Source organism: Ischnura elegans, chromosome 6 (genome assembly GCF_921293095.1).
Source record: "Ischnura elegans chromosome 6, ioIscEleg1.1, whole genome shotgun sequence".
In the NCBI taxonomy this organism is placed as follows: Eukaryota; Metazoa; Arthropoda; class Insecta; order Odonata; family Coenagrionidae; genus Ischnura; species Ischnura elegans.
This window is the reverse complement of record NC_060251.1, coordinates 85,291,533-85,308,404: the sequence shown is the minus strand read 5'-3', so window position 1 is coordinate 85,308,404 and position 16,872 is coordinate 85,291,533. Positions and strand designations below refer to the sequence as shown.

At 36.9% G+C, this 16,872-nt stretch overlaps 1 protein-coding gene across 1 annotated transcript in view; it reads right to left on the bottom strand.

The window, feature by feature from the left end:
• Positions 1–16,558, bottom strand: part of LOC124161417 — a 181,747-nt gene extending 165,189 nt beyond the window's left edge. The window contains exon 1 of the mRNA XM_046537733.1: positions 16,459–16,558. Within this exon, the coding sequence (XP_046393689.1) occupies positions 16,459–16,558 (100 nt within the window). The remainder of the gene's footprint in view (positions 1–16,458) is intronic.
• Positions 16,559–16,872: the final 314 nt, after the last annotated feature.

Genomic DNA, 16,872 nt, shown 5'->3' with positions numbered 1-16,872 from the left:
GAATTGTAAAAGTTAAAATAGAGTAAAGTTTAAAAGGTTTTAAAAACTATTATTCATGTCATTCTCGTAGAAAAATTATTATTTTGCAGCTTTGCCATAAAATGTGGTAGTCTTTGCTAAAAAAACAAAAGATTCGCTTCGCTTCCTTATAATCAATTATGGAAACACTTCATTCTTCATTGTGGCTTTTGCGGTTTAGAGGTTTATAAAATAAACTTTTTCGGTCGCGTAATATCTCCCGTCGTTTCGCGACCCTTGCTGGTCGCTTCTTTAAAGCTGAATTGGCTACTTCAGGTGTGGATTGATTTGGGTTGGGTGTGGTAGGGGAAATGAGGGAGGGGAGAGAAGTTGAGGAGGAGAGCCTGCTCGAGTGGGGAATCCAGGAATTGCTCAGTTGGCAATTCTGAACGCATGTGTCTTATTCATATCTGCACTGTTAACGATTTGAAAGTTGGTATTAAGTTCAAAGTATTCATCCTTGTTTACCAGAAGATTTTTAATTACTAAGGCACTAGTACAATTTTATTCACCTATTTTGAAACACGCCGGAAAATATAAGATTTATATTATTTATTAAATATTATTTCCGTTGGTCCGGAGTACCTCCAAAATTCACCCATTAATTTTTTGAATTTTATTTTCTCAATTTGGGAAAAATGATGAAACTTAAAATTTTGACGCTGTAAGGAAAATATTGATATTACCATTCAACTCCCAACATTATTTTTTACTAGTTCATTTAATGACGAATGCGTACGTCGCAGAATTTACTATATTTCATAAACCTCACTCGCTTACTGACTCATACAAATGTTTGGGATGAACGAGACGGGATACTACAAAAGTAGTAAGATCGATCCTCTTTAAAATTGTCTGAAACTTTATGATTGATTTTCAAAACACTAAATTTTATATTTTATACCTATCCATTCGTTTAAAATTAAGTATGGGGATTAGTTCAAAAACTGGCCACCAAAATCCGATGGCTGCTCTGCTATTATTCTAAGGAAGAATTATACAAAACTAGAGCAACAAAGTTGTATATGCAAACGAAAGAAGTAGAAGTGAAATAGAAAGTGTTGACAAGAAGAGTAAGGAGCTAAAACGAAAAAATGAGAAGATAAGATGGGAAGTTTAGTTCACGACGATGTCTATCTGGCAACAGCTGCTTCAGCCTTCTCATGCGTTTTGTAATTGTAATCAAATATCTCGTACTTTTTTCGCGTAACAATTTTTTTACCTAACGATGTGTCCGTAATATAAAAGCGAAGTTTTTCCGAAGAGCGTATTCACATAATCGGAGCGGACTTCCTCCAAAATTCATCCATTGATTTTAAAAAATTTTAATTTCTGAGAGTGAGAAAAAATATTCAAACTTCTATTTATGACATTATGTAGATTGAAATAATTGTTTTGATTATGTAACTCTCACTATTTCTTTTTTACTAGCTCATTTAATGATTAATGGGTATGTTGAAGAAATAACTCACCGCGGTCCACGAGCATGACTATTCGGAAACCGCTGCTTCAGCCTTCTCGTGCGTTTTGTAATAACAGTCAATGATCTGCTACTTGCCAAAAACGAATACTATTCGACGCTGAATCCGTAACAAAATCCACAGTTCACAAACCCTAAGACTATCGCCTCCAAGTCCCCTCTGGAGTAATGAAATCATTCTGATGATACACGACTCCCGAGAGAGAGTTGAATGTCGTGCAGAATAAGGTCGAAGACCGTCTGCTGAGAAGCAAGGTTCTCGCTGCCGCTGAGGGGTCATTCCGAGTGATATGAAACGCTTTAGCAAGGCTAACGGGGTGACAAGGCAGCCACTCTTCCGAGCAGCGGAACGAGAGATATACGATTGAACATTCTCCGCGAACTTCACCCCTGCTACTTTCTCTCCATTTTCAATAGTCTCAAACAGTGGGGTAGCAAAGAATTTCGTTTGGGGGGGGTCTAAACACAGGGGGAATGTTTTCAAAAAACAGGGTACTAAGTGGAAGGTTTTAAACTAATTTAAACGCTTTTCATAATCAAGAAAACTTCATTTGTCAAAAAAATATTTTTTCAATTCATGATTTTTCAATATTTCGTTTTCTTTTATGGAGGAAAGTAATTGCTTTTTTATGTTTCGGGGACCCAATACACCACTGGTCTCAAACAGCCGTAAATTTTGCAACTTAAAACCCTTGCGTGTTCAAACGGGTACTCAAATCGCATTAAATTAAAAAAAAATATTCTATGTCACAACTTTTATCTCACCATGACCTTCCGTGTAATCGTGATTACGCTTTTATCAAAATAAAATACTTTAAACCATAAACAAACTCGAAGAATAGCAATTTGGCAGCAATTTTAAAAATTATCCATCTCCGCCATTCCCATGTATCCACGCGCGTTGGCTCAACTTTGGAAATTTATAACAGCTATTATTTTGTTTTATTAAAAGATTTTTTATCATAAGTATAATACGAAATTCAACAAATTAACAACTTACTTCGGAACCCTTAGGAAACTTAGATAATGTGTTATAAATCTGCCGTTGGCCAAGGGGATATTTCCACCGCGCCAAAGTGTTACAGAAAGTTTTACATACATGTAACCCCCAGCATTATAAAAAAATCTAGGTTGTTGATTGTGAGTAAACAGCCAAGTTTTCATAAAATACTTTCATGCTAAAAATGCCATTGTATAAAGTTATGAAACGAGCATGCATTTTAATGGGAAATTATCGCGGAATATTTCCCGGAAGTCCTTTGAAAAGTCCCCAACAATACGTGCTCAGTGGAAGTAAAACTTTTACGAGGACACTACTATTATACTAATAATCATCTATTTAAAACAAAACAATTCTCACATCGTATATGTGTGTGAAATCGGCATCAAGGGGGCATAGTAAGAAGAGCATTAAGGTAATTAAAAATCTCCTGAATGCTCCAGTAACTTACGGTAAGACGAGATATTTCCTAGGTACATACTGCGGGACCGGAAATATTTTAAAAAAGTTTGTAAATACTTAGTTCACCGGATAAGGACGTGGTGGATAAGTCATGCCATGAAAGACAGCAATTACATGGGTAAACGTTTACATGAGGTAATATTTCCGCAGAGGAGGAGGAGTACCGGGGACAGATAAAAAAGCAAAAGGTAAAAGAACATTCGACAACTGAAGAAACAACTTAGGTCAGGGAGAAAAAGAGGGCTGAAGTAAGCCCATTTAATTTTTGTAGTTGTATTGCTTGCACGAGTACGACTGTGAGTCTGTTCTGGTTTCACATAACTGCGAGTCGAATTTTTCGGCGAGGTTTATATTTTTAGTATCCTCTGTTTTAGGAATATATATATGCTACAGAGATGGGCAATTCTTCATACCACGTCAGTCACACGTATACCAGCTGAGACATCGCAGACTGTGACACGAGCCTAAACGCTGATAAGCTGATTGGTTAAAAAAAAACCACCGTTGCGTTGGCTTGACCACCTTCAGGACCGTTTATCGGATCACCGATCAGTTGATCAACGGAAATAAAAAATCAATCGCAAATCTTTCCAACACTGCTCATTAACGGAGGATGCCCTCCATAGAGCATACTCTAGTCTATTTGACAAATCTTCCGTTAAAAAATTATTCAGTAGAATATTCAGCCTTCACTGACAGTTTCAATTACTCTAATAACCTTGTGAAGGACAGGATTAGCCGTGAATATAGACATTGGATCTTCGACGCTTCCCTAAATGTCAATCCAAAAGGCATTAGCTCCATTAAATGTCAAACTATGCGAGGGTTTTTCTTTTTTGAAGGTCCGATCGGTCATAAAATTAAAACCCTTGTCACAATCGAGTAATACATTAAAGTGATTTGCTGTGTGGGATATCTTGTGTTTCTGTCGACCATTTCATGCCGCAATTGTTAATTCTGAGTGCACAATAAGCACTTAAACATGCCTTGAACAAACGTGTCTGCCGCTAAGCGTGCAGTTAACGTTGCAGTTTTATTTCTTCATGCTGACTGAAGAAATGCTACCGAAATTCATCAACGAATGAATACTACATAAGATGAACCTATCATGATTGACAGCAACAAGCGGGAATGATCAGGAACTTAGAAACAAGACGTACCGACGTTCATGATGCAGGAGGTCAAGGAAGTGTCAACCGATGAACTCGCTTAGCGAATGGATCAGATGATTCGGGAAGATCGTCGGTTCACTGTGTCTCTATTGAAGGCTTGCCTTCTTCTGATTTGTCTTTGCTCTGTTAAAAAGCTCAACCAAGAGAACAGCATTTCGCATATACAACGAACTGCAGACCTGCGTAGTGAATCGGCTGAGTGCGGAGGAGGAGAGGAGTACTTTCTATGACAGTGATTTGGAAAATTGTTACTACGCTACGGCAAATGTTTCAGTTAGAACGACAATTATGACGAAAACTGGCTTAATAGTGTCGCTTACTTTTGAAGAATAAACATTTTTAGTTTTCTCCGTGGTTTTAATTTAATGTCCTATCGAAACTCAAAAAAGAATAGCCCTCGCATTATGGTGACCCTTGAAAATACTTATTTTGTCAGGGATATCAAATCATGAATGATGCTTTGATGTAATTTTTTGACAGCGCGACGTCGATCCTTAGTTTCAGATAGTACCTGAGGCTAACAATTCACTAATGGTAGGTCAAGATTTAGTCGGATTATTCACCGATTTTGTTTCCTAGTATGAGTACTTCACGTTCTAACTAATTTTGTGATAAATAGGATGAATAAGGTTACCTCTAAGTTACACTTTTAAAGAAGTTTAAGTATCAGAAATTGACCCTTCAATCATTTTTTTATTCTGCAGCTGAAATATGAAATCGGTATTGATTCGTTAAATTGAATATAATATATTTTTTTAATACGAGCAAATATTTTGGTAAACCGTACTTGGGGAAATTCAATTGGTTCATGATAGAAAATAATTTAAATAGGAATAGTAAAATCAAAAAGATTAATTAAACGTCAAAAATTCTTTATAAACATGGAACCGCATGGTTATCAATTTGACAAGGGCATCTAAAATTTACGAGTACTTCACATCAATATATTGCCATTCCAGGGATCAAATATTTTATGAATATTGAGACAAATCGAATTATTGATTTTCTTTGACAAATACTCCGTTAAAAATTATTCAGTAGAATAATTCATTATGCGATTTCCCACAAACAGAGCACGCTAGAAAAAGTTCGGTTACATGATTAATAATTAAATTACTTTCCAGAGTACTAATGCATAATTAATAAAAATATTCAATAAAATAACTATGCTAAGAAAAATTAAATAAATGTATACCATAATATTTATTTGTCTAGTTATATTAAATATGAGGTTCACCTATGAATTAAAAATTTTAGGCTGGATTTTGTATTGAAATTTAACCCTGTCGTACATAATTATTTCTACGATAATATTAAAAGAATATGAAACCCACAAAAGGTTTAAAAATCCTAAATTTACCAGATATTATTTCTTTCCCAAGTCTCAATTTCTTTTCCAAAAAATATCAAATTACCTTTTAAAATATGAAAAATAGCTCAAAATCAATCAATTAATGGATTAGAAAACGAAATATTGCGGAAAGAAAACTTCATCATTGGGTCCAAAATAAAAATTATCAAGATTATCTAAATAAAAATCACCCAAGACAAAATCAAACGAGCAGGGAAAGCTTTGAAAATTTACCACAAGATTTTTGTCATCCAATCTGATAAGCAAAAGAGTAAAATCTGGTGTCGCCCACTACTCTCTAAAAGGTGTCCAAAAAGCCAAATCATGCAATTCAAGATAAATTCAAGGTTGGGGAGTATGTTGGCCCAGATGGGTATTGTTGAACTGCTGAACGAAAGACCCTGAGTTAAAATCCTTGGTAAACCTTCAGGCAACCCGAAAAAACTATCCGATATAGGTATTTTGCCTAGGGAATGGAGGAATATGGGATATTCAGACACCAGTGACTAGACCTGAGGTGAGCTATGACCACCGAGAGAGAGTCACGAGCCGTAGGCTATCAATCACGCCTTCCGACAATGCTTGCAGTTGTTTATATTTATGAGCAATTGCGGTGAAAATGGTCATTAGGTTGTTGAACGCTTAGTTTTTTGGAGTTTTAAAGCTTTTGCGGTGGTTTTGTGGGCAACAGTACTGAATATAACTGTTCAAGATGTTGATCGTCATTAAAAGTGAATTAAAAAGATATTTGATATAAGAACTGACCGGTAGACGACTTGTTGTTGGTTTCACGACCACCGAAAGAGACCACCGACCACCGTTTCTCTTTCGGTGGCCGTGGGTGAGCCCAACAATCACCTATCCATGCCGAACTTCAAGTCTTCACTGTCTTATCTTCCTAATTTACGCTTTAACTGATATCTGAGGTTTCCGCGGCGTTATCCATATTAGTAACGGCTTTATTTATTTATCTCAGTTACCCCCAAAAATAGCACATCGAGGTCTTTACATCAGGAGTTAAAACAATCAACAACGGACGATCGCACACACCCATTTCCTGGAAGTAGTAACATATCCAGGCGGTACTCCAACCCGCGACCTTCAGTATGGTAGGCGAGGACTTATCCGCGCCGCCACCGAGGCCGCCGATCTGGCATCTTCAGGCTAGAAGACCTGAAAACGCTTCTGACCTGAAGAAACTGTTAGGCAGCAGGACGGCTGGAGAAACTGTAGTCACCTTTAGAAAACACTACGCGAAGGAACCCCCGAAAGCCGTTACTCATTACGCTTAAACATAAAGCTGTAATATACTTACACAGAAAATTCTCACAAACCGTTGTGTAACGAACTCTATCCTTGATCCCTCGATCATTCCAATCTCCTAGTTGATTCACTGAGAGTGTGCGCGATCAATGTGATAGCAACACATAATAACATCCAGGTTAGTTCTAAATCACAAAATTAAAAACACCTCTCTACATTAATTTACAATATAATGTAACATGAACGTTTACGATATATACTCTACCCATTGGGTTAATTTACGGTATGCATGAATATCAGTGCATCGTCATTTTTTTTCAATCTCGAAATTTCATGACGATGTTCAACTTAGAGCATATTTTGGTATTTTCATAGTAATTTCGTGATGATTGGCAACAATAAACATAATACCGCCCAGCTTAGATTAAAAATTCAAAGCACCTACATGTATTAATTTATAATATTCTCTCCCACTCATAAAAAATAACAAATGTGTATTTTACCCAATGAGTATTAACAACCAGTGCTTCCTAGATACTCTCCTTTCTCGACTCTTCTACTGCCACGGTTTTCCGTGAATTTTGCCCTGCTTCCACACTTTAATACCCTGTGTATCAACGGTATCTGCAGCGTCTTTTTCATGAAAAGATCACCGTCAACGCTCCTCAACAAATCCCACCACCAAAAGGCAACAATAAATTCCCTTTAGATGTTATCGTTTCAAAATAGGAGAAAATCGTTCAAAAGAGGAAATTTCTTGTATCTTAAAAGTAGTTCTGTGATAAATGTATGAGGTAAAATAATATATACTCCCTTTAGTGTATAAAGATCCAGAAGTTATACATACCAACTTACTTTCAGTTTGGGTATTAACTGTCACCTAGCAATGCGCAACTATGTACAATAATTATTGAAAAACTATTCTATAGATTAAGGTAAGTTTCCATGAAGTGCTTAAGAAGCATTCCGAAGTCTCGCATACCGTCATGGGCTTCCCTCTTCAATTCACAATACGGCCTACTTCCTTCGGATTTATCTAAAATTCTTATTCTTTCTTTTCCTTCCCATCCCTCGTTTACCCAAAATTCTACTCTTTAAAACCGTTTTCAGCATCCTCTCCCTGCTAAATATTTGCACCATCCACACCCTTTGTCTCCTTCGTATCTCATTTAAAACTTGCCTACCTCACCCACCATCTCCAGCACTTCGTCGTTCCTCCTCTTTCCACTCCACCTTCTTCATACTTCTACAATAATTCGTATAAATATCGTAATCACCCGCTCTGCATCACAAACAAGGTTACATAATCTTTTAATTTTCAAAATCGTACGAAGGAGTTCTACTGAGGATGTTTTTTTTGGCATATTTAAAGTAATTTTCTTAGAAATTGCTGGATAAATAGCAGGAAATCCAGCTTAGTGTTAAGCTTCAAAAGTAATAAGCACCAACCTACATCCATGTTAGGTATTAAATTACACATAAATATATTTTACAGGGCTATCATAAAGGAATGGTATGTTTCTGAACATGGTTAAAATGAAAATAAAATAATTTACAGTTTGTGGATTATATTTTTCGACATTATCGTCTCTGTAACAGTTTTTGAACATAATTAATAAATTTAACTTTGTGCGCCCTAAGTCGCTCGACAAATTTCCTCACGATACTCAAACCTCTATTCAAGTATTAATTAACATCTCTTCATCCATGGTTGGCATTGCTTCATTAACCCTGTTCATTAAGTGGTTTAGGTCGCAAATATTATACTGTTGACAACGCTTTTGATGTGCCTCCAAAAAATCGCATGATGTGAGATCTAGTATCTTCCTTTGAGTTACTGAAACCATTAAACGTCTTTATGATGTCATTATATTATTATAGGATTCCATTGATTTAGGTAGGTTTCCATGGGGTAACAAGGAAGCATTCTGGGAGCCTCCCTTTCCTTCCAGCACTGCCCTCTTCAATTCACTGTAATGCCTACTCCCCCTTTCAATCTACCTAAAATTCCTATTCTCTTCCTTCCCCTCCCTCTTTTACCTAAAATTCTACCCTCTAACACAGTTTTCAACATCCCCTCCCCGCTAAGTACTCCCTAGGTCCATACCTTCTCTCTCCTCCGTATGTCATCTAAAAGCTGCCTCTTCTCACTCACCATGTCCAGCACTTCGTCGTTACTCCTCCTCTCTATGATAACCCCCATGATGACATGATAACCCTGATATGATATTTCTTTTTTAATGATAACACTGTACAATTATTGTTAATTATTATTCTACCCTCTGAGAATTTATCCGGTTTGCACCACTACAACAATGTTTCCTTCTTCCTTTCCTTCCTCACATCCTCCCACTGCCTCCGTCCATCTTAAAATTTCTCTCGCTCCGCTTCTTTAAGATGCTCCGTACCAGCAGCAGCAACGTCTTATTCATCCATCTCACCCCTTTCTTCCCTTGGCGCTCTCAACGAAACCAGCGGATCTTTGCCATCCAACCGTCTACCTCTACCCTCGTCTCCCCAACCCTTTTCTTCAGTTTTATTTCGTCTCTCCGGACTTCATTGTTTAGCGTCTCTGGGGACATTTCCACGCGTCTTCCCTTCGCGGGAGCCAAATGCCCCTTGTTTACCCCCGTTTCCAAGGAAAGTGTAGCGAGAGGAGACAATCTGGTGGATGTACATACACATATTTCACCTCAGAGAAAATGAGAGAAAAATATACACAGAAATTATTTTTTTAAAGGCTCTCCGCGTCGTCAAAATTCACGGGGAATTTTCATGGAAAGTTTACTGCCAAAAGCATCGCCAAGCTGACTTCGCGAGTGGGCGTTAAATGCAGATAGTGAAAATTTTTAAATTGAGTACTGAATTTTTTTGGTTACGGCCACGAAAGGAAAGAAAAACGATGCCCGCAGCTTGAACCAGCATGCATTTCATGTAATTTAATAGATTTAGATGCCTACTGCTTTAAGATTCCCTAAATTTATGATTTTTTATGCTTTGGGCTAGTTTATAAATTTGATAATAATCTCAACGAAGGAAATATTTAAATACATGACTGATTGGAGTGGTGTTGAGATGTTATAAATGTGAAATGAGAGTCCCAAAAAGATAAACTTCCTGTTCTCTATTTATGAAGTCCCAGGGATGAAAGATTTCCCCTGGACTTAACTTCAGAACTCAACAATAGATTAAAAGTTTAACAACTTTGATGGCCAACGATGTCTCAGTGGCAAAATCATCGCGCCTAATCATAATTGATGATTTCAGACTTAACTGTGTTAAATATTTACCTTATGGAAAATGAAAGAATAAACATTGTTAAGTACACTAATATATTTTGAAACAGCACGATCCGGTTGGATATTTAACCCAGGTTTCATAGCATATTATTTACCAGACGATGACTGATACCTGACGATGTAACTATGTTACGACAACCGAGTCGTGCTTTTTCAAATATATTAGTGAACCCAAGAAAGTTTATACTTTCATTTTTCATTGCTCCTAAACTTTTACCACAATACTTATAACAGATTGGAAAAATTAAATATTTATTCATGTATTTAAAAAGCCCATATACAGCAATTATTTCCAATTTACAGTGGCGCAAAAACAAGAAAAATATTTAAAATATTTAACTAGAACCATCGCTCATATTTTCCTATATAGGATAAAATATTCACCTGAAAACATGATATACATTTTATATTAACATTATTATTATCATATGAAAATATTCCAAAACTCGAGTACCCTTTAATAGCATGAAATTTTTTTAAAGGATTTGCAATGAGGCATCATGAACACAAGCTTACACCCACTCATTCCATCATACCACTTCACTTTCACTCCTAAATTACGGGGTATTTTTAAATTCCCCAGGTAATCGTGGCTCGAAAAAAAACGCACTTTTATAATAAAAAAATCGGTCCAAAAATATCCCATGGTAGGCCTGGAACAATGGACAGTCTCCTCCGAATATCTTAAAAACGCATCCTTCCGTATCTCACCTCCGACAACTCCTCCGAGGCATTTTCTTGAGGAGCAATAAAAAAGAAAATAAGGGACTCCTTTCATTCCTTCCATTCACAAAAATTTCCGAGACGTTTCTTCAATTTTTTCGACCCCTATCTCAGCCTTCCTCTTTTTTCCTCCATTATAAAACACGTTTCCCCTTTCCGACGACCACGCACTCACGCCATCTTTGCCCTTCGCACCCAGATATTCATTTATCAAGCCCAACATTATCCTAACGTCCTCATTTGCGACCTGGCCCTTCACCTGCAACATCTTACCCTCTGTTTTGAGCTGTAATCTCCAACCCAGGCACCCCACATGATCTTACCGCAGTCTTCATTCACCAGCTTTTCCTCACCCCTCAATATTTGCACGTATCACAGTTTAGGAGCCTGGAGTAGTGATAAAACGACTTCAACTAATATTAACAGTGGTGATGGATACATTGTATTTTTAATCCAGCCATGGAAGCGAGTAATCTCTGTCCCATTATTGGAGTTCCATCACATTTATCCCAAAATTCTATTTCAAATGGCCTCACTTCTGTCTCACCATGTACCTAATGACCAACTAACAAAAAATCAAAATGCCATGTATCCCACCCCAAGCAGCGATCTGATTTATTGTAAGATTTTCTATAACTTCTTTAAATCTCTACCTATATGCTAATGTACCAGCCAAATCTCAGCTTAACAATGCGCTGAAGATACTTAAGTACGAATTAATCTGTGTACATAATGTTTTTACTCAAAGCTCATTGGCGCCTGAAAGCGGCCAGTTCAGGAACTACTTGAAGACGTCCGTCTTCCAAAATTTTGTCCTCGTAATGCTCTCATACAACCGGAAATTTTAAAAACTATATGTCCCTTATACCAGGTAAATAATCATATCCGTCGCATTATGACATAGCTCAAAAGATCCGCCTACGGATTCTTCCCCATATTCTCCGAAGTATGTTTCGCACACGACTCACATGGAATAGAGAGTATACTCTTTGGACGCCAATGAGCTTTGCGTTAATTTTTTCCACCACTGTACATCAGTAATGGTCTTTTCTTGAGTGGTAGCCTTCAAACCTTGACACTCGCCCTTATTCCAGCCTTCATACATTCCCCTACTCCTTACTATTTATTAATAACTATTGTCGAGGAAACAGGAAAATCGCAAAAAAACCTCCAACGAATCTAAGTAGCTTGGATGGATGTAAGTGCAAGTCTCTGCAAGTGAGCGATATCTTCCGAACCTTTAGGATTGCCTTCAAGTCTATCATACAGTTCAATGTCAGGGGACTCCACTTTTTTATAACCACGTGGGTACCTTAGCTCCAACAACATATCAAATTGCAATCTATTCCACTCCAAGTAATTATCTGAATTCTTAATTTTATAATATATCGCCAGTTTTACTCCAGCCTCGGGAAATATTATCTGCTAAAACAAATATTTCAACACCAAAACTCGAGTGAGAGACGCCACTTCTGGGAGCCATTAAAGTCTCGTCAAATATCACGTGGTGGTTGTAGGTGGTTTCATTAAGGTAGTTAATGTATATTAAGAAATGTATAACGTACGTCTTGGGATCCCATGATATTTAGATTGCATTATGATAATTGAAATGTCTTTTTGGAAATGGAGGGCAATCTACTCTGCTGGATTTGTGAACTATTTCAGATTAAAATTAAAAGATATGGTTCCAATACATATTCGTCTCTTCGACCAAAACTGTTATACGCACCATCATCTACCTCCTCTATTCTGAGGGCATTAATGATGAGCCAATTAAAGTCCAGAGCTCGAAAATTATTGCACTTAGTGTATGTGTATCTACTGGCGAACTAGAAGAGTAATATTTAGGCTGAAAATAAGGAAATAAATAAGTATTTGATATGCCATTTCAAAGAAATAGCAGCAAATTACATCTTTCCAAAAAGTTAGTTTATCAAGATAATCTTTACAAGATTTTATATGGCAAGTAAATCTATGTATCGTCAAAAACTAATCGGATTAGGATTACTAGCTACTAGGATTACCGAGAAAGTGATACATTATTCCGTGTAAATGCGAAATATGCGAGTTACGAAATAACGCGATTAATGCATAACGGTTATTTAACGGTTTTGACATCATCTGGTCGTGAAAACTCGTTTCTATAGTCAATGTCGATTCTTTTCCTGCATCTAATTGGCCTGGTTTCAATGTAGAATTTTTTGCGAGAAATATTTAAATTTATCACTGTACGGTAATTGAATACAGTCACCTATTAAACTTAATTAGTTATTTCGCAAATTCATTGCCTTTATTCACCCCGTCCTATCATTTATAATAGATTTCTAGCTCATTGGCAAGGTGACAATGAATATTTATTTCATGTCTAAAAATGATCAGATTTAAGACCTCAATCAAGTGGATATTATCCATAAAACTGATTTAAAAATATTTTTGCCGAAGTTAAGGTAGATAATTCATATTCCTACGATTATACCGTATCCTACTGGTTGAATTTTTATCGAAGGAAAATAATCACACTAATTTCTGAGAAATCCGACTCCAGTAAGCGTCGTACGTCATTCCGAAAATGGCGATATTTTTCGTCGAAAATACTATGCTGTATCTTGTACCGTGTCACCGCAGGATATCAGTCTTGGAGCATTCTCCCACCCCACCCTCCTTCCCTCATTTCCCATAATTCTCTAGTGGGTGCATCGTCACGCATGTACAGACGTCAGGTGTACGAAATCCGTGCCGTTGTATAACCAACGCGCGAGACTGGGATGGGATTTCTTGGCAGCAAATAACGCGAGGAACATCTCCTTGGAATGCGACGGCACATGCACGAAAAGTACGGTACTATGAGGAATTTTGCTCGTGAGTAAGCCGCTCCCGGGAGTGCATGGAACAGGAATTCACGTGCGTCGAGTATTGGAAAGTCTCGATATTTTATGCCCGAGACATTTTATTTCCCTCCTTCTTCGTCTATCTAGGGCTGCGGATTTATTATCGGGCACAGCAAGGGCTGTACCTTTACCTTGATATCCTACCAAGCAATAACGAGAATTTTCAATAAACCCTGCGACTATTCTCTGGTGGATTACTTTGCGGATTCTAATTATGATATAGAGTCGTGGTCCCTTTCAAGGTATTAGCGTTAAGCAACGCACTGGTTTTAATAATGCTTGCGTCTGATAAAATTCTAGCTAAAACATTTATTTAGGCATTAAAGTATTAAAAGAAAATATGGCTTTTTCCACAGGTTCATTTTCAATTGTACTTGACAATGAAATACCGGTTGAAACGCGTAGTATTTTAAGTAAACCTGTGGAAAAGTGCCATCTCTATTTTCTTTTAATGCTTATAGGATGTCATTCCACCACATTTTGCATGCTTTTATTTATTTAGGCCCTGCTCAATCATTGAGGAATTCAACCCGAAGGTAGTTCAGGTTAGGTGAGGGTAGAGCTTTCCCCAGACTAGATCATATGCATGTGAACTATACATTCGGGAAAGGATGTTCACTTCCTATCCCTGAGCCACTTCGCATATCGAGGATTTTAATTTGGGGGTGTCAGAAGGGTTCAACTGGAGTTTGAACCCGGGACCCCTTAATCAGCAGCCAATTACTCTACCCACTAGGCTACCACGCTCCCAGTAACATTTATTTACCAGCATAAATGCTTACCAACCAATGCTACGGGGTCTTATTTGGTTCTCAGTATTTTGTGACTATGTACCCAGTATCGTCGCGTAGAAGTATTTTGGCTATATATCTGTTAATGAAAAAGTCTGCATAATTAATAAATCATAGGATGTAATTAAAAAAAAGCAAAAAGGCATTGAGGGCATAGCATTCAACTTTTGCGAGAGAGAGGAAAAATATGTTTTTTTTTAATGGAGAGAGTGATAATGTTGAATAATCATTGCATAAATGTATGGAATACAAATTATGAGAAGAAAAACTATTAGAAATTTACAATAATACAATTTCAGATGCTATAAAAAGGAATGAAATTTATTTCTCAGCAGTCTCATGAAACCCTTCCTTGGGATTTGTTGAGAAAATTAATCAATTTTATTTCTTAAAGTTTGAGTACCGCGCACCTTTTTATGCAGTTGGTTAATCGCATTAGTAGTATTGAGAACAATAATATTCATAACAAAAGGATATATTACTGAGGTAATTGCTAATGTCACCTAATATAACTCATAGTAATCAAGAATTTATAGAAAACCAACTTTCTGTGATTAAACTTAGATCCCGCTACAAAGAAACAAGAATAAGCAAAGGAGTATGACAAGGGTGCGCTCTGTCCCCCGTATTTTGTCATATTTATCGTGTTTATGGAGAAACTATTAACGTATAGAAAGAGAAAGCACCATGAGTGAAAACCCAGGGTGATAAAATTAGTATGCTGCGATTTGCCGATGTCATAGAATGACAGAAGGAGACCTGAATAAAATAATCTAAACTATACGTTACTAAGGAATGCAAATATAAATAATTCAATGCAAAGAAAATGTTATTGGTCTGCAACAAGAGAAAAAAGGAGGACTTTCTGAGACTATGAAACTATAAACTTGAGGAGTGGAAGGAGTACTACTTGGGTAGCCGAATGACCACCGATGGACGAAGTAAGAAAGGCATAGGCAGTATAACATTTCAAACTAAGAGGACATTCCTCAAAAAGAGGAATTTTCTAACTGCGGGAATAATTAAAGTTGAAATTAGGAGTAAATTTATTGGGGATCACTTTTGAGGCATGTCTATTGATAGTTGTGAGGCATTGACGATGGCAGCTGCGAAGAAATCATGGATCAAAGCTTTCAAAATGTGATGTTATAAAAGAATGATTGAGATCTAATGAATAGATCGTATTAGTAATGCGGAAGTTTTAGGAAGAGTAGGAGAGGAGTCTATTGAAAACCTTGGGTGGAGGACGGTACAGTTCAATCAGCTACATCATGAGATACGATGGTCTGGTGAAACATATCTTCGAAGGACGAATGGAAAGTAGATAGGCAAAGATAGGCCACGAGGCCACGGATTAGATACGCAGAAGGATGAAAAGGAGAAGAATTATTATCATATAATAATAATATGTTTACTCCCTACAAACTGGTAATAGCAAAGGAGAGGGATCTTAAGGTGGTCTTCATGCTCACGTGACCAGAATCCAGACGCCAGCGAATGACACAAATGTGTGTTACAAAAATAAACACAGTAACTATTGCAGTAAGTATTGTTCAAATAAAATGTCATCTAAAAAGTGCTCAAAAGTTTCTTGAGAGAAAAGCCAGTATTTGGCTAGTTTAAACATTTTATTTGAGAATTTAATTTAAAGTTTCAGCCGGCATTAGATTAAATATCTTTTGCACCATATAGCGAAAGCAGCGTTTGAAAATTTGGCTTTATGAAAGAATAATAAAGGATATATCGCGAAGACCGTTCAAATGGATAGATCTGAGTTGCAATGAATGTATTCTATCGATTAAGGTAGTTTTCCATGGAGATTTTAAGAAGTACTCTTGCAACCTTCCTTCCCTTCACGGACTTCCCTTTTCAATTCACAGTAAGGCCCACTCCCTTTCATTCTATCTCAAAATCCTATTCTTTTCCTTCCTTCCCCTCGCTTATCCAGCATTCTACTCCCTAAAACTGTTTTCAACATCTCCTCCCCACTAAGTACTCTCCACATCCATACCCTGCCTCTTCCGCATCTCATCTAGAATCCCTTTCTCTTTACCCACCATGCCCAGAACTTCGTCGCTTTTCCTCTTCTCCGTCCATTTCACCTTCACCATTGTTAACCAGATCCAAATCAGATTTTATATAAACGTTTTAAAAATAAACAGCCTGAATATATCATCCAATGTTTTAGTCGTAAGAGAAAAATGGAAATGCTGCCACTCGAATATCACCAGATTTTTTTTACTGTCCCAAAAGATCGAACCGCTACATTTACTAAATCCTTTTCTGTTGTTGGGACAAGGATTTGGAATAGTACCTCTGAACTAATAAAAACTCCAAATTACTGATGTCTTTCAGAAAATATGCTGGTCAATAAAATGGTATAACAAGAAAAAATTAATTTTATTAATATTCTTGTATTTTTTAT